Genomic DNA, 19,874 nt, shown 5'->3' with positions numbered 1-19,874 from the left:
GACCCTCATGTAAGTCTTCACTAATGTAAGCTTACTCGGTTCAAAATCAAATAGGATTTCTTTCGGGTTGTAATGAAGGCTTTTAGATTGGGGTAGGATACTATATAGGATATAAGAGGTTACACCCTTCCTTAAGCACTTCACATCTTATTTCATGGCTCACATTTTCCAAACCCTTAGAGGCATTTCTTTTTTCTTGGGGGGCTAAAGAGACTTCATCACTCTTTATTGGCAATTTCATTCTTTTTATCCCTTGATGTTTACACTAGAGCTACTTGCCTCATTCAGTTTCATCAATCTCCTCTTTATCCCGTTTTTGGACTTATTTTTTGTTCTCATCACTTTCTTTTCTTAGGCTTTGAGCCACTTACCACATATGAGTGCTTAGGAGGGTTCGGGTGCCAAGAGAAGATTATGTTCAAAACAGGTAAAGTCTTGTAGCATGATTATTAACAAAGAGAAAAGCTAAAGGCTCAAAGGGGTTGACTACGGATAATGATCACATGGTGGAAATAGAATGCTCAAACGGTCCAAGGAAAGCCTACAATCATCTTTCAAACCAAGCAAACTTAGAATTTCATCTTGAAACATATTCGGAGCAAGTTCTAGACTATTCACTCAAGTACTTGGACTAGCACAAAGTTTCAGCATGCAACTAGACCAAAAAAGAGGATAGAGTCTAAACCACAATAATCAAACTCAAGTTAAAGATCATTATGGCCCATTCAACCACCTAATGATTATCAAAGATAACTCAAGAGCCTTAAAGTCACTATTACTAGAGTTACTTCTTTCAAAACCTTGTCTCAAACTATAAGCATACAACTAAGTATGTTGGTGCCACGTGAAGCATAAATAACTCATTTTCATATACTAACTTGATTAGATCTTTTATTCATTACTACTTACTACTACTATTACCTAAACACGAAATGACTAATTCCTGTAAAAAGTTGTCACATTATCCATCCTCGAGAAGAGTCACCCCTTTCACACAAGAAACCACCTTTACATTTAACCGTGGCATTAAAAAAATTAAAGGCTTATTATAAACAAAAGAAGGAAAAGCATAAAATTTATACTATCAAAACGATCAAAATTAAAGATACTACTAGATGTAACAAACTATTAAAGATAAATAAAATAAAATCATCCAATTATTACATCCCAATGTCATCAGATGTATCAATCATCAAATATAGAATTCTCCACTACCCCCCCCCCCCCCCCCACAAATAAAAAAGAAGCATTGTCCCCAATGCTTAGCAAAATAAGATCAAAGAGCAGAGAGGGAAAAGAAACTCCCCAAGGGTCCTCTGTCAACATAATGTTACCATCTGTATTAGTCCCAGCCAGCTTAGGTAACTAAATTGTGTTATCATCCTATGTAGGAGCTGCCCAAGAGTTGAACATATCACGTACCGCTTCAGCAGTGCTGGATGTAAGGCAAGGCTCCTCAGCCTGAACAGCGGGATCCTCATGAGAAGGCTAATCTACATGAGGCTCGATGGGGTCTAGTAGCATGTCAGATGGCAAGTTGTCGCCCTCAACTATCCTAGTCACCTCAGCTTTGAGTGAGTCAACTGATTTCTTGATGACCCATGTCTTTCTCATTTTCTTCACCTGCTTGGTCAAACACTCAATTACTGCACCATGATGTACCAATGTATCCATAATCACATTCTGGTTGTCCAAGACCTTGGTGAGCTTCATGTCAACATAAGAAGGGTCCTGCCGTGTAGATGTCTGCCCCACAACTATTCTAGAGATCTCGAACAACTTTGAAGTAGTTGTCTGCATCCAGTTGTTAAGGCTTACTAGTGTTTGAGAGACTCACAATGTAGACAATGGGCCTATCAACAAAGGCACCAGCCTCGGAGTAGGTGTAGGCAATGGAGCATGGGCTGAGGATGATGGCTCAAGAGTAGAAGCTCTGGCACTGGTGGAAGGCTCAACTGAAGTAGAAGGGATCTCAAAGGGACAAGGGCTACGACTATCGACTTATCAAACTTGCTAGTAGAAGTAGGAGGCTGAGTGCTCTTCTTTAGATTCCTCGGGTCTTGCAACTTATACAAATCAAAGGGACCAGTAGGCTTGACCTTTATGTCAAATGGCGTAGACTCCACCTTGGAGTCAGTCAAGAACTCAGTGATGGTGCTCGGGTAGGGGTAGGAAGTGTTACTCTATTGAGCTACCAAAATGATATTTGCCAATATCAAGGCACCTAAATTGATTGGGTACCCGACAATGATAGAAGTTACTAGGGTTGGCCTTGGCAACAGTAAGTTATTCTCATTTAGGCACTGGTCAAGTTTAGTGCACACAAAGGTCTGCCACCCTTTTGTCTCAAAGCTTAGAGTCTAGTGGAGGATTGGCACTCTAGCACTTATCCAAGGGGGCGTAGGCCCAGGTGTAAGAATCTTAGCAAGCCATGTTCTAACCTCCTCCTTCTCAGCCAACTTAACCAAATACTCTTTTAGCTCTACATCTTCAAGACCGAGATATGTGTTCAAAGTTCATTGATCAAATTTTACTATAAGGTTGCGCACTTTGGTGACCTTTATCCCTTTAACAATGTGCTCCGTGTTGGCGTAGAATTCCCTGACAAGGTGTTCCTTGACATCCACCAGCTTCTCTGTAAACTGCATCCATCTCTTCCTCTTTTGTAAACTTCTCCAAGACAGCTGGATTGTATTTGTCTAGGTCCTTGATGAGTAATTGCATTCCATGAGTAAGAGATATTTCCTTCCACCACATTCGAAAGTCTGTATATGCTTGTAATCTCAAAAATCAGTCTTCCCATACCACCTTCTCCTTAGTTCTTTCTATGTGAGCTTTTGCACTTGTTCCCCCTTTTCTGTCATCTGTGGCATCATCAGAATTAGAGGCTTGAGCGGCTGCATTGGACTCACGACTAGTGCTAGCTGAGTCGTGGGAGGTGTTGTGAGATGTGGAGGGCACAACTTGGGGATCAAACTACATGTGGCCTAGATTGTTCCTCTTAGTGCTCTTTAGGTAGAGACGCATAATTTATTTCCAATGCTTCCCTAGCTGGGGCATAAGAACTCAACTCTGAGAGGCTTCTACCTCTCCCCAGCCTGCAGTTGTCTTCTTTGTAATGACTTTTTGTCCACTTGGATGTATGGCACCTCTGCCTCTACCTTTCCATTGTTCACCCCATCTTTGCGACGACTCTCCTCGTCCTCTTGATCGCACCATTGTCTGTGCATGGACAAAGAGAGTTGTCAGTTGATATACAAGTTGCAAAGTATTTAAGTGTCATGTAAGCATTGGAGGACACCATATAAGCAGTAGGGATTCAAGCTAGTAACATGCAGTAGACAGATAGTCAAGTGTGGTCCGCACAATTTCGAATGCGGTCCGCAAAGAGGAAGTGCGGTTCGCACAAATCCAAGTGTGGTCGCAGTCCTGCACAACTGTGCCAAGCCCTTAGAGAGAAGTCTCTAATAGCAAGTGTGGACCTATATCTGTAGTCATAGAAATCCGATAGCGATCCATACAGTTACTTTTGCAGCCCGCACTTAAGTAAAAGTACTCACGTCCTCAGAAGTCTTAGATAGGAAGTGCAGACCTCCCTTTCCAACTACAAAATTAACTACGATTCACACAAATAAAGTGCGGCTGCACAATCAGGAAGCACTCAAGTTACCTAAATCAGAAGATAACAGATCGCATAATTTCAAGTGCGATTCGCACATTCAAGAACAGTGACGGAAGGCAGGTCATTTTACCTAGGTTATATAATTAAGTGTTCAATCCTACTAGGTAGCGTGGTAAGGGTATAATAATAAACAACCCAACCCTATCTAAGAATGCTTTGAAAATAACTAAACACTTAACTACCCCACATAGACATAGTTAAGGGATGCAATAACAGATAGCCTTAAAAGAAATTACAAAACAAAAATAAATTCAAAAATAAAATAACCAGATTGAAGTGATACATACCAGAGTATGCTAGTGTAATAAGATCAAAGGGATTGTGATAGGCTGTTTGTGATCACAAAGTGCAAGCACGTAAGTACTTCTTAGAGTGACAGGTTGAGAATGAAAATGGAGAAAAGGTCAAACAGTGGATTTAATGTTGTATTTATACTCAGATGATGGTGAGGGTGAAAGAAGGCGATTGCGGCCGCCTAATTTCAAGTGCGGTACGTACTCTGTTACAGGGGCAGAGGGAAAGCATACAATTGTGCGGTCCGCACTTTTTCAACTACAACTGCACTTCTGTCAACTTAGTTCCAGTGACTTCTTTAATAATTCTCTCTTGCGACCGCATAATTTTTGATGGTCCACAAATTCACTCCGCATTGTTGGGAGAAAAGTTCAGAGGACCTTCAATTTAGCACCTAAGTCGATCCTTGCTATTGTGGTCCGCGGATAAAATCTACGGCTGCACAAAAAATTATGCGGTCCGCAGTCACTCTTCTGGGGATGCACTAATAAAATTATGGTCCGCATATTTTCGTGTAGGACACAACTTCAGCCATCATTTCAATATCTAACACTAATCCCTACAGCACACTTCAAATCAAGCTAAAAACAACAAACAACATCTAACTAAAAGATAAAAAGGAAGAGAACTTGGATTGCCTCCCAATAAGCGCCTTATTTAACGTCGTGGAACGAAGTAATGTCATAACATCCTCAAATGAAGTAAAGAATCACCACCTCGTGGCTCTCACTAACTTTTCCCAAATACTTCTTTACCTGGTGACCATTGACTTGAAATATTTCATTGTTCTTGTTCTTCATGTCCAAGGCACCAAAGGGTGTCATACCAACAATTTCAAATGGACCACTCCACTTTAGCTTGAGCTTCCTGGGAAACATTCTCAATCTTAAGTTGAATAACAACACTAGATCTTCGGCCTTGAACTCCTTGTTTCAAATGTACTTGTCGTGAAGATATTTCATTTTTTGTTTGTACAGGGACGAACTTTCATATGCATAGTTCCGGAATTCATACAATTCATTCAAGTGTGCAACCCGCAAGTTAGCGGCTACATTCCAATCACGATTCAATTTTTTCAAGGCTCATATTGCCTTGTGCTCTAATTCCACCGAAAGATGACATGCTTTTCCGAACACCAACCGGTATGGAGACATTTCGATAGGTGTTTTGTAAGTGGTTTTGTATGTCCATAGAGCACCATCGAGCTTCTTAAACCAATCCGTGTGATTTGCATTCACCGTCTTGGACAAAATACACTTTATCTCCCAGTTGGAGACTTCCACTTGACCACTAGCTTGTGGATGATAGGCAGTTGTCACTTTGTGAGTGACACCATACTTTTCAAGTAAAGTGTCAAAATCCTTGTTGCAAAAAAAAAAAAAAAAGTGACTCTCCATCACTTATGATTTCTCGCAGAGTCCCAACCTTGTAAAAATGTTCCTCTTCAAGAAAGCCACCACACTTTTATCCTCATTATTGGGTAAATCAACGGCTTTTAACCCATTTAGACACATAATCTACCACGACCAAAATGTAGGTGTTCCCACAAGAACTCACGAAAGGGCCCATAAAGTCAATACCCCAAACATCAAAGATATCAATCTCCAAGAAGGTTATAAGGGGTATCTCATGTTTCTTTGAAATTCCATCGGCACATTGGCATTCATCACATCTTTTTACCAACTCATTTGCATATTTGTAGAGAGTAGGACAATAAAAACCACAACTAAGAATTTTATCCGTCGTTCTTGCTCCATCATGATGACCACCATAGGGTGAAGAATGAAAAGCCCCGAGAATGTCACCTTGTTCTTCCTCCGACACACACATTCTAATCACCATATCCGTTAAAATTTGAAAAAGATATGGTTTATCATAATAGTAGTCTTGACAATCTCTCCTGAGCTTCTTTCTCTTATTTGGAGAGAACTCATCCGGAATGATACCAGTCATAAGAAAATTCGCCAAATCCGCAAACCAAGGGACCTCTTTCATTGAAAGTGCCAAAAACTGCTCATCGGGGAAAGAGTCATTGATCTCAAGGCAATCATGTGGCCTCCCCTCCTCTTCCAAACGAGACAAGTGGTCCGCCACTTGATTTTCATATCCCTTTTGTCTTGGATGTCAATGTCAAACTCTTGTAACAAAAGTACCCATCTTATCAAACGAGCTTTAAATTCCTTTTTGCTCATAAGATAGTAAAGCACCGCATGATCCATGTGGACAATAGCTTTGGCACTTATCAAGTACGGGCGGAACTTCTCAATAGAAAATACAATAGCATGGAGTTCCTTCTCCGTAACGGTATAATTGACTTGGGCACTATTCATTGTCTTACTAGCATAGTAAACCATATTAAGAACATTGTTGATACGTTGCCCCAAAATAGCCCCAACTGCTACATCACTTGCATCACACATGAGCTCGAACGACAAACTCCAATTTGGAGATGTAATGATAGGAGTTGTTGTCAACTTAAGCTTCAATTGTTCAAAATCTCTCATACTATCATCATTGAAATAGAACTTAGCATCCTTCTCAAGGAGTTTGCACAAAGGGTTCACTACCTTAGAAAAATCTTTGATAAATCGCCGGTAGAATTTCGCATGGCCCAAGAAACTCCGCACACCCTTCACTGAGGTGGGGGTGGAAGCTTAAAAATAACCTCAATCTTCGCCTTATCCACTTCAATACCATTCTTTGAAATCTTATGGCCAAGGATAATGCCTTCCTCAACCATAAAATGACTTTTTTCCCAATTGAGTACCAAATTTGTTTCCTCACATCTAGCCAACACTTTGTCCAAATTAGAAAGACAATAAGGAATCTCCAACCACCGAAAGTCATCCATGAATACCTCAAGGTAGTCTTCCACCATGTCCGTGAATATAGCCATCATACACCGTTGAAAAGTCGACGATGCATTGCATAATTCAACCGGCATTCATTTGAAAGCAAAAGTATCATATGGAAAGGTAAAGGTGGTTTTTATCTTGATCTTCCGAAGCAATGAAAATTTGGTTGTAGCCCGAGTAATCATCAAGAAAGCAACAGAAGGCACGACCAGCCAACCTATCAAGCATTTGATACATGAAAAGGAGAGGAAAATGAACCTTCCTTGTGACTTTGTTGAGCTTAAGATAATCCATACAAAATCTCCAATTGGTGACCATTCTTGTAGGAATCAACTCATTCTTATCAGGTAACAATCGTCGTGCCCCCCTACGTTGGGATATATTGGACTGGAGAAGTCCAAGAACTATCGGAAATGAGGTTGACAATCCCGGCATCCAACTACTTGATAATCTTCTTTTTGACCACCTATTGCATAGCATCATTGAGTCTTCTTTGACGTTCAATGGATGGTTTAGAACCATCCTCCAATTTGATCTTATGCATGCAAAATAAGGGGCTTATACCCCGAATGTCCGCCAAAGTCCACCCAATAGCTTTCTTCCTCTTTTGCAACACCACCAATGCGGAATCAACCCGAACGTTAGTCAAATAAAAGGAAAGAAGAACTGGTAAAGTAGAACAAGGGACAAGAAAATCATACCAAAGGTGAGGTGTCAATGGTTTCAACTCTAAGGTAGGTGGCTCTTCAATCGATGGTTTTGTAGGAGGAGTCTTCCTATTCTAGATCCAATGACAAATTTCAGGGTACATAATTGTAAGACCCCATCCTTGCCAAGAATTCACACATTCCATAAAACCATCCATCTCATCATCGTCAAATTTGAGCAAAAGGCTTCCAACAATCACCAACATTGATTGTAGCACTTGTGTCATTAATGACACCGGTCACCAAGTCCAAAAAAGAGCACACCTCATTACTATTTGGTTGTCACATGGATTTGCACACTTGGAATACCACTTTTTCATCACCAACATAGAAAGTGAGTTCTTAGGCTTTCACATCACAAAGGGCCTTACCCGTAGCAAGGAAAGGACTTCCAAGAATCATAGGCACTTCATAGTCAACCTCACAATCTAGAATCACAAAGTCCGCCGGAAAAATAAATTTATCAACCCGAACCAAAACATCCTCAATCACTCCCAATGACCTCTTCATAGTACGATCGGCCATTTACAACCTCATAGATGTGGGTCTTCTTTTCCCAATCCCTAAAGTTTTGAACATCGAATAAGGCATAAAATTGATACTTGCCCTAAGATCACAAAGTGCTTTAGCAAAATCGGCACTCCCAATAGTATAAGGAGTTGTAAAAGCACCGGGATCCTCCAACTTAGGAGCCATGGAATGAACAATTTCACTCACTTGATGAATGACCTTGATAGTTTCAAAATTCATCGATCTCTTCTTGGTCACAAGATCTTTCATAAACTTGGAATATCCAGGCATTTGTTCCAAAGCTTCCACACATGGAACGTTCACAGAAAAACCTTTCATCATTTGAATGAACTTCTTGAATTGATTTTCATCATTTTTCTTAGAAAGCCTTAAAGAATAAGGAGGTGGAGTCTTTGGCAAGGGTGCCTTAGTCTTTTGTACTACTGGATTCGGTATGTCGATAATGTGTTCCTAGATGGGCTCACCTCTTCCTGAGTCTCTTCATAGTATCATCAATATCATCCGTCTATCATCATGAACTTGAACATTATTTTGGGGGATTTCCTCCTCTTGGATCACTTGGTCATCATCCACAAGTTGCTTTTCATTTGAGGTGGATGCATTCCCGCCTCTTCTACTTCTTGTGATAACCGCCATATCATGCCCCGTAATATTACCACCCTTTGGGTTCGCTACTGTGTCATTTGGTAATGCACCCTTAGGACGAGTATTAATTGCTTGAGAGATTTGCCCCATTTGAACCTCAAGATTACGGATTGATGTGGTATGTGAGGCAGGTTGTGCATCCAAATCTGCATTCTTTTCCATCATTTGTTTGAAGATATTCTCAATACGACCCATTTTATTGTTTGAAGAACTTGAACCGTGGGAAGGATAAGAATTGCTTGATTGTTGGTACATTGGGGGTCTTTGAAAATCTGAACTTTGATTTTCATGATTATTATTGTTTCCCCAATTTCATTGATTGTTGCCTCCCCAATTTCCTTGGTTAGTGTTGTTGTTATACCAATTCCTTTGGTTGTCAGAACTCCAATTGCCTTGGTTATTTTGAGAATGCCATTGTTTGATTGGAGCCATGAAAATTACTTTGTTGCTCTTGGTAATTGTTCACAAATTGTACCTCTTCTTCTTGTTCTTGATAAGAGTCATCTTGGTCATAACTACCATCATCATGTGCATAATTCTTCACTCGGGATTGAAATTGGGACCTTTACTCCTCTACTTGTTAGCCAAGACATTCACTCCTTCCATAGCATGAACTTGCTTATGGGCTTGAGTTTGATGAAGTTGAGACTTAACGAGTTGAGTCATGGTTGTGTTCAATTCGGCAATATCTTGCCCATGGTCTTGCAATTCTTTATGAAGATAGATCATGTTTGGATCACCTTGGGGAACATTAGCTTAGGATTGCCAAGTTGAAGAAGTTTCTGCCATCTCATCAAGAATCTCACATGCCTCTGCATAAGGTGTTGTTATAAAATTTCCTTAATACCATGGTAGAAAATTTATTGGATCATGTTTTCGGTCATATTATTGTTCGGGCACTCCTTCACCATTCTCCGATACCGGTCCTAAATTTCATGTGAAGTTTCATTGGGCTCTTGCTTGAAAGCCAATATTTCATCTCAAAGAGTAGCCATGTGCCCGGGAGAGAAGAACTTTTAAATAAACTTCGCCGCCAATTCATTCCATGTATGAATAGAATGATTAGGAAAGCATTCCAACCAATCCAAAGCCTTACCCCTTAGTGAGAAGAGAAAAATCCTTAACCGCAAAGCATCTTCTGAAACATTTGGGTAGAGTAAATCTATGCTTGCTTGGTAGATCGGGGTTTGTTATGACTCTCACTCAAGTACCCACTCAATACCTCTCGATTAAAGAATGATTATGCCCAAATTGGCTTTCTCAAGACCAAATGGGTAGCAAACAAAACAATTGAATGTGAGTCCAAGTTGGATTATCCCTATCTCTAGTTCAAATCTTTTAATCAAACTAATCAAAACTTTAAGTAGCTCAATTTCTTTTTAGTCGAGTTTTCCTAGACTAAATCTGCCATTCTCAAGTAAGAATTAAGTCAAATAGGCATGAATCAATATTTGAAATCATTAATTCTAAGTATAAAGCATAAACAATGCTAAATAATATCCACCCAATCAATAGCAAGCACTAATATTAAACACCCATAAACTTTATACACTAAGGTTGGATCACAACCTTAGATAAACTCTAGCTACTCATGGTAATTGACATAGAAAAATAAAAAGAAGAAGTAATTAAAGACATAAAACTAGAATTAAAGTAAAAATTGACAGATCTTCTCTAATTGCAGTCACAAGTTGACCAAAATAGCTAAAGGTAACCGCTAGTTGCTGCTACAGTACAAAAATTGCCCTTAAAAATATTTCTGGTCTATTTATAGTGCTCTAATATTTTCGACAAAATACCCTTCGGAGGGTTCTGAGGCCGTATAATTACGTCTGTTGTCTGCACATTGGTAGGTTTCATTGCAAGTGCTTTCAGTAGAGGGAATTCTGCTGCCGCGCATAAGCTTCTGCGGCCACACTATTTTGCTGCGGACCGCACTTTGAGGGGGCTTCAAAAGTTTTCTATTGCATCTTCGCTGATCCCGTAGTTTTGACAGTGCGGACTTCAAGTGCGATCACACTTTTTGGTTTGCGGACCACACTCCTGCCAAAACCCTCTGAAGCTTTAGAACTTCTTCTGCGGCCGCATGTCATTATCTACGTGCATTATTTGTTTTTGCGGCCGCAGGTGAAATTCTGCGGACCGTACTTTTCATTGCACTTCTCCTCTTGACTGATTTGAGCTAAAACATCTCCTCTTTGAGTTAGATTTTTTTGTTGAGCTCACATTCTCCAGCACACATGCAATTCACCCATATTCATTAGATTCGGGGACAAAATTCTTCACTTTCGAACTAAAACTAAAGCAAGAAGGCACTACTAGGTGGTTAGAATCCATTCTTATCACCTGTATAACCCCACCCAATATGTCCACATGTACCACAATCACAACAATGCAAAATAACAAATCATCATCAGGAGGCATGCCCTCATAACTCATAAATAAAGTGCATAATGACATGGTAACAACAAAAGTGCGGATGGCATTGAACATATAAAATCTAACTACGGAAAAATTAGATATAGCCACCAAGTTCAAGTAGTCATGCAAAGGATCACATAGGTGTCACAGAGTGCACGCGTCCCAATCAATGCACAACTCAAGAATAGATATATATGTGTGTTAATAACATATGCGTATTCAACCCCGAGGCATTCTTAGCATAAATCTCAAGATTTTCTCATGATGTTTAACATAAGATACCAATAGCCTCAATATTTTTCTAGCATGGTTTATTATGCTCAAGTAATCGATTAATTGAATAATACATAGAATCAAGTAAAACATACAACTAAACAAGGCATAAAACAAGCTAGAATTTGCCCCGAGAATGAATACCCACGACCCATATATATATATATGTGCTCGCCACCTCATATATATATCACCCCCGCATGTATCAAACAATATCAATTAGTAGACAAAAATTTCTCAACCCAAGTTAGACAAGACACTTACTTCAAACAAGCCAAATCAATACCCTAAAAAATCCTTTCGGCACGAATCTACCTCAGAATGACTCAAATCTAGTCAAAAGAAACTCAATAATATCAAATAATGCCCTAGGAATCAAACCCAAATGATAAAGGTCAAATATTTAATCAAATACTTAAAGTCAACCCCTATATCCCGAAAACCGACAAAACTCACAAATCCTCAATACTCATTCGAATACAAATCCAAATATATAATTGGTTTCCAAATCCAACCTCAATTTCATGTTCAAAACCCTAAAATTCATTCTCTTAATTTGAAGACAAAAACCCTCAATTTCTCTTTTAGATTCACCACTCAAATGCCAAAATCAAAGATGGAATCATGAAAAATAATCAAATCCGAGTCAAGAACACTTACCCCAATCTAAGTCATGAAATCGCCTCATTCCGAGCTCTCAATCTCAAAATCTGATCAAATCCGAGTCAAGAACACTTACCCCAATCTAAATCGTGAAAATCGCCTCAATCCGAGCTCTCAATCTCAAAATGTGACAAAATGAGCAAAAACCCTCGAACATAATAACGTATAGATCTGCTCCAGGAGTACCCTTCGCGATCACGTCCAATAGCCCCGCGATCGCAAAGCACAAAATCACCGTTGCCCTTAGAACCAACTATGCTATCGCGCCAGACCAAGCGCAATCACGGAAAACAATCAGCTTCAACCTCGCGAACGCAGACCATCGACGCAAACGCAAGAGCCAAAAGAACCATTGTTCAACTCAGACCTGACACGAACGCACTACAACCACGCGAATGCGAAAACCTTCAGGCACTGACCCTTCGCCAACGCGATTCACAAAGCCACAACTCCAAACATACACTACGTGATCACGACAACACCTTCGCGATAATGAAGAACATCTGAGCCATCAAAAATCAGCAACTCCAAATATCACAAAAATGGTCTGAAACCACCTCAAATCACACTCGAGGCCCCCGAGACCCCGTTCAGTCATACCAACATGTCCAAATACAATACAGGGACCTACTCGAGGTCTCAAATCACACAAAACAACAACAAAACTACAAATTACACTTCAATTCAACCTTAATGAACTAATCAAACTTTCAACTTTCAAAACTCATGGTGAGCCACGTCCAACCAACTCGGAGTCGCCTCAAATTTTGCACACAAGTTTTAAATGATATAAAGAACCTATTCCAACTCCTAGAACAACAATCTAAACCCGAAAATATCGAAGTCAACTCCCGGTCAAACTTATGAACTTTCCAAACATTCAAATTTTTAACTTTCGCCAAATAGAGCTAAAACCTTCTAGAAACATCCAAATACGAATCCAAACATACGTCGAAGTCCAAAATCGTTATACGAACCTATAGGAACTACCAAAACATAAATTCGAGACCATTTATACAAAAGTCAAAGCTTGATCACTCTTCAACTTTAAGCCTCCAAAAATAAAAATTTCTCTTCCAAATCAATCATGAACCTCTAGAACATCGAAACCAACCATATACGCAAGTCGTAATACATTATATGAAGCTACTCAAAACCTCAAACCACCGAACGGAAGGCCAATGCTCAAAACGACTGGTCGGATCGTTACAACCTGGATACCAGTATTTTATTTTATGTGATACACTTACTTTTTATCGGTTCAGAATTGATAATTTAAAATGCAAACTTTCTATTTTACTATTAATGAGATAATTTATAATCGCACAAATATTTATTACTTGTTATAAACCGCAAGCCTCAAAATTCTTTATTTATATTTTTCTTTTCTAATTTAAACTCTGTGTCTAGTGCAAACATTACCTCAAAACATAGGACGGAGGGAGTATAACATTGTATTTTTAATATTAAGCCTTTGTCACTATTATTTCTATTATTTTCCTAGCTTTTTGTCATCCTACTTCCGAAGAAAATTATAATTTGTCATCGTACATTCAATAAATTTCTCATGATCTAATTCACCTTTCCTAAGGATGAATGCAGTGATATATACCTTGTGGTCCAATTTTCCCATAAATTTTGACCTAAGGAATCGCTTGGCATTATATAGTTCTCTCTTTTTTTTTAATCTCTTCCTAGATTGTGATTCGAACCCACAACCTCAAGGTTGGTGGTAAACGATGCTCTCAATTTGAATAATCCTCACTTGTCTCTAATTCTCTGATATACCTTAAAAAAACAAAAAAACAAAAAAAAGCTACTAGATAGTAAAGAGCCAAAAAGTATTACCTTCTAGTTTTAAAAATAATAATAATAAAATTACTAGTAGTAGTTTCAAAACTGATCCAAATTGTTTGATGTGTAAGTACTTTTTGTCGTCAATTTTAGCATTAAGTATATATCCTCTAGATTTGGAAAGTTAATGACCTTTGCTTTCACAATATGATAAGTATATTTTATCAAAATTGAAAATGATATAAATCTAGCTTGGACCCTCCACATTAATTTTATTCTTTTTTTAATTAAGAAAATAACAAAAAACGGAACTAGCCTGGCCCTTGAACATAGCTTCTCTTGTCCGTATATCTTGAGGGCTGTATTAATAATGCCGACAAAAAACTAGTGAAAAGTGGCCACCATGAGTAACAGTGTCTTAATCGCCAAATTAAATTAAATTACTTGACTGTGATCTAACTTTTCTTTCCCTCGTCTTTACTATATTCGAAAGCCAATATTCTCTTTTTATCAAAAAGAAACTAGAGACTCGGCAAACTTGTAGAACCCTAATGATACGTAATACACCTACATAATTTTGTAGGTATGGTCCTTATTAAGATTATAAGAACTCTGTATTTTATTTTCCTTTCCGATAGTTCGTTAATAGTTAGTTAGAGGCTGCACTGTTCATTCTGTTAGTTAGTTAATGACTTCCGATAGTTAGTTATAGCTGTTAGTTAGAGATCGGTTAGTTCATTGGTTAGAGATTGATTAGCTGTTGCTTAGCTGTCATTAGCTACTCTGATTGTATATATTCCAGCTTATGCATAATTGAAAAGTGATTCTCTTTTCACTCATTTGAGAATTCCATTTCTGCCTTAGCTTCGTTCCTTTGGAAGCCTCTAACGGCTTCCGCCATTGTAGGCTGTGAAGCTCTCTGAGCTCATGCTTCTTCAAGCTTAATATGGTATCAGAGCCTTGCTCTTTTGACAAGACGATCCACTGAAACATAGATCGCAGTCCATTGATCTCTTCACATTCAAAGTTAGGGGTCACATTTCAACTCATTCGATCGAGGATCTCTGTATCCTTATTTTCTCAGTCAATCAACTTTTCTTATTATTCTATCCTGATCTCGAGCTAAAGCAAACATGGCGATAGGTGATGCAGACACTACGAATGCGACAACAGCAGAAATTCAATCGACGATCGATGTGAGTAGTCCACGTTACATTCATCCTTCTGATAGCCCTAGGCTAGTTTTGGTTCCAGTCCCTTTCGATGGACTAGGATATCGTTCATGGAGGAGAGGTGTATTGAGATCTCTCTCTGTTAAAAACAAATTAGGCTTCATCACTGGATAATGTGTGAAAGCCAATTCGAATTCATCGAGTTTTAGCCAATGGGAGAGGTGTGATGACATGGTAACCTCGTGGATTTTGAATTCACTTGCAAAAGAAATTGCAGATAGTATGGAGTATGTGAACACTTCAGTTGAGCTATGGAGTGAACTTGAAGATCGTTATGACCAAACAAACAGAGCAAAGTTATACCAGATCCAAAAGGAGATTAATGACTTGAGCCAAGGAGTGCTCGACATCACTGGATACTACACTAAAATGAAGAAGTTGTGGGAAGAATTGACCAATCTGAGTGCTAAATCGGTATGTAACTATCAGTGCACTTGTGGTGCAAAAGAGAACATGCACAAAATTGAGCAAGACAGGAGATTGATACAATTCCTAATGGACTTGAATGAGGTCTACACTGTAGTTCGAGGGAGCATTCTAATGATGAATCCCTTGCCTTCAATGGCACAGGCTTTTGCTCTTCTAGTACAAGAGGAAAAACAAAGAGAGTTTCGACCAAGGAATCGGTTGAATTTTGAGACTAGTGCAATGAATACCAGCATTACAGCTCCAAGATCATTCAGAACAAATTTCTCAGTGAACAACAGACCTAGGCCCTATTGTGACTTCTGCAAGAAACAAGGTCATACCAAGGAAAAGTGCTTCAAACTTCATGGATATCCATAGCAATTTAATCGACAAGGAGCTCAAAGTTACAACTCAAACAACTATAATCAGTATCCCAGGAACAATAGAGGAAGGAACATTACAGCAAATGTTGTGGCTGGTGCACATGCTATGCCATCTGATACAATGTCAAACCAAGGAGAAGATCTAGAGAATCAAGGAGGAAACAACAACCAGAATGTAAACCTCTCAAAGGAGCAATATGATCAAGTGGTGAGACTCCTGCAGCACTTTCACAGTGATGGAACAGGGGACAGTTCAAACATAAATCCAGCCAATGCAACAGTGAATTTTGCAGGAAATTTTGCAGGTATTGTGACTTGTACTTCTTCTATAGATTTTGACAAACTGTCATAAAATGTTTTCAAGCAAAGGCTGACTTATGGATTCTGGACTCAGGAGCCTCACACCACACGACCTTCAACAAAACACACTTACAGAACATAGTTTCTTTACCCTATCCTTTACTTGTGAAACTTCCAAATGGCTACAAAGTCAAGGTCACAGAAATAGGAACTGTGACTCTTACACCCAAAATAATCCTATATAAAGTTCTGTTTGTCCCAACCTTCAAATACAATCTCATTTCTATTAGCTCTTTGACAGCACATCTCAAGTGTCTAGCCTTCTTTTCTAACACATGTTGTTTACAGCAAGCCCCTTCTCTGAAAAGGCCTCTGGAGATTGGTAAGGTCCATGATGGATTGTACCTTCTCTGCTCAGACTGTCTGAATAAAGGAAATCCTACAGCAGTAAAGAAGGATGCAGACCATGCTACTACAACACCTTGTTTTTCTCATTCCTGTCAAACTAGTCCATCTGTAAATACTCAATGTGTTTCTTTTCCCTTTCATCCCAGTTCTACTGTGAATACTGTGTCTCTACTTCCTATTGTAAATAATTCTCATTGCAATAAAACATACTGGGGCTGTAATTCTGAATCCTTTTCAAATGATGTGAATGATATAAACATGTTATGGCACTATAGACTTGGTCATGTACCTTTTGCAAAGATGAAAATGATATCGAATATACCAGCAGATTTTGCACCAAGACAATCCTTCCTTTGTTCTATATGCCCTATGGCCAGGCAAGCTAGACTTACTTTTCCTCCAAATATTACAAACAGCACAGCCATATTCGACCTCCTACACATAGATTTGTGGGGACCTTATCATGTGCCCACTCATGACAACTTCAAGTACTTTCTCACCATAGTAGATGACTTTAGTAGATCCACTTGGACTCATCTATTCAGTTGCAAAAGTAATGCACTACACACCCTCAGGAATTTCATATCCATGGTTGAGACACAATTTACCACCAAAATAAAATGTATCAGATCAGACAATGGCTTGGAATTCACTAGCAATGAAGCCACTTCATTCTTGCAATCAAAAGGTATTGAACACCAAAGAACCTGCCCCTATAAACCCCAACAAAATGGCATAGTAGAGAGAAAACACAAATACTTAACCAAACTTCCATTGAGATACTGAGGAGAGTGTGTACTTAAAGCAACTTTTCTCATCAATCGATTACCTACTGTACCCTTGAAAAACAAGTGCCCTTTTGAGCTGCTGTATGGAAAGAAACCAAACTACTCACACTTAAGGAGTTTTGGTTGCCTATGTTATCCAACTGTCCCTAAACCTCACAGAGATAAATTTGAACCAAGAACTTGTCCACATGTTTTTATAGGATATCCTTTTGGTGTAAATGGGTACAAGGTACTGAACTTAACTACTAAGAAAATCTGTGTGTCCAGAGATGTGATTTTTCATGAATCAATCTTCCCCTTCTCACTCCCACCTGTACCAATTCCTCTTTCTCTTTCCTAATTCTGTCACACATCAAGATCACTCTACTGACTGTAGTTCTTATACAGTCCACAACCCTGTAACTTCTCAGACAGATAACTCTACTGCACCATCACCTAGTAGCACCACACACACAACTATCTCAATGTCACCTAATCATACTATACATTCACCTCCTACACTTAATACCACATCACCAAACTTAATCCATTCAATCACCTCTAGGGTAGACCAACCCTCATCTTCTGTTATGAGGCCAATTCAAAGGGTTTCCAGTAGAGTATCTAAGACCCCATCTTATTTGTCTGAATATGTTTGTAATATGCCTAACCTAAAACAATCTCAGAATGCTGATGCCACTCAGATCAACCCTTCCTTTTCCATCAATGCTCTCTTTACCCAACACAACCATATTGCTCCTAATGTCCTTAATGCTGATAGTCAGCAGGTTGTAAAAAGCATCTGTAATGACAGGGAGCCCTTGTCTTATGAAGAAGAAGCAGTCAATCATGCCTGGCAGCATGCCATGATTCAGGAATTTGAAGCACTTCATGCAAACAACACTTGGACTTTAGTCCCTTTACCTGCTGGGAAACAGCCATAGGCTGTAAGTGGGTCTTCAAGGTAAAGCATAAAGCAGATGGGAGTGTGTAAAGGTATAAAGCCAGATTAGTTGTAAAAGGCTATACACAAAAAACTGGCATAGATTACACAGAAACTTTTTCTCCAGTAGTAAAGATGACCGCTGTTAGAGCTTTAATTGCTACTGCAGCTAAGAAAAACTGGGAGCTATTTCAATTAGATGTGAACAATGCTTTTCTCCATGGAGATTTGCATGAAGAGCTATACATGAAGCTTCCCCAAGGGCTTGAAGTTTCTTCTCCAGAACTGGTTTGCAAATTGAACAAATCCCTCTATGGTCTCAAGCAAGCTAGTAGACAATGGTATTCTAAACTGAAGCTTTGTATTCCAGGGGCTACATTCATTCTATGCACGATTATTCTCTTTTTTATAAGAGAACATCTGATCGTGTGGTATTTGTGGGAGTTTATGTAGATGATGTTCTACTACTGGAAATGATCTCACTGAAATTCAAATGCTGAAAACCTTCCTACATGACCAATTCAAGATCAAAGACTTGGGAAAATTACACTACTTCTTGGGACTTGAGGTGCTCTACAGAAATGGTGGAATCTTGATCTCACAAAGGAAGTTTACTCTTGATCTCCTCAAAGAATATGACTGTCTCCATGCTACCAGTTTGTCTTCTCCACATGACCCCACAACAAAGTTAAAAGCTAAGGAAGGAGTACCTCTATCTGATCCTACTTTCTACAGGCAGCTAGTTGGGAAGTTAAACTTCCTCACCAACTCTAGGATGGACATAGCTTATGGGGTGCAGCATCTGAGCCAATATATGCAAGACCCTAGAGAACCTCATCTTCAGGCAGCATACCATATGCTCAAATACCTACTCAAGGATCCCACCTTGGGTCTCTTCATGTCCAGTGATAATGATTTCTCAGTAAAAGCCTACTGTGATTCTTATTGGGCTGCATGCCCTAACTCCAGGAAGTCAGTGTCAGGATACCTTGTTCTTTTGGGCAACAGTCCTATCAGTTAGAAATCTAAGAAGCAGGAAACCATCTCCCTTTCTTTAGCAGAAGCAGAGTACAGATCCATTCGAAAGGTCGTTGGTGAACTTGTTTGGCTGCATCGTGTGCTCACAGAATTGACTATCCCTCCTGTTATACCTATCCCTATATTTTGTGACAGTTAATATGCTCTCCACATTGCTAGGAATCTAGTATTTCACGAACGTACTAAACACATTGAAGTTGATTACCACTTCGTCATGACAAAGCTCACAGAAGGCCTCATCCAACTTCACCATATTAGAACTGGTGCTCAACTCGCTGACATTCTCACCAAATCCCTCACTGGGATCAAGCATTCCACTGTCTTGGGCAAGTTGGCGGTGTGTTCTCCACCTCCAACTTGAGGGGGGGGGGGGTATTAAGATTATAAGAACTCTGTATTTTATTTTCCTTTCCGATAGTTCGTTAACAGTTAGTTAGAGGTTGCACTGTTCATTCCGTTAGTTAGTTAATGACTTCCGATAGTTAGTTATAGCTGTTAGTTAGAGGTCGGTTAGTTTATTGGTTAGAGAT

General features: G+C 39.2%; 2 protein-coding genes across 2 annotated transcripts; both read left to right on the top strand.

The window, feature by feature from the left end:
• On the top strand, nucleotides 14,999-16,240 carry LOC109227881. The gene is made up of 3 exons (XM_019393072.1): nucleotides 14,999-15,158; nucleotides 15,315-15,855; nucleotides 15,943-16,240. The coding sequence occupies exons 1-3, from the start codon at nucleotides 14,999-15,001 to the stop codon at nucleotides 16,238-16,240; spliced, it is 999 nt and encodes a 332-aa protein (XP_019248617.1).
• Nucleotides 18,442-19,327, top strand: LOC109227880 (uncharacterized mitochondrial protein AtMg00810-like). Its single transcript, XM_019393070.1, has 2 exons — nucleotides 18,442-18,594; nucleotides 18,833-19,327. Exons 1-2 carry the CDS (start codon nucleotides 18,442-18,444, stop codon nucleotides 19,325-19,327), a joined length of 648 nt encoding a protein of 215 aa, XP_019248615.1.

The sequence above is a fragment of the Nicotiana attenuata genome, chromosome 6 (genome assembly GCF_001879085.1).
Source record: "Nicotiana attenuata strain UT chromosome 6, NIATTr2, whole genome shotgun sequence".
NCBI lineage: Eukaryota > Viridiplantae > Streptophyta > Magnoliopsida > Solanales > Solanaceae > Nicotiana > Nicotiana attenuata.
Note: the sequence above shows the minus strand (reverse complement) of the source record. Positions and strands in the feature narration are given on the sequence as shown.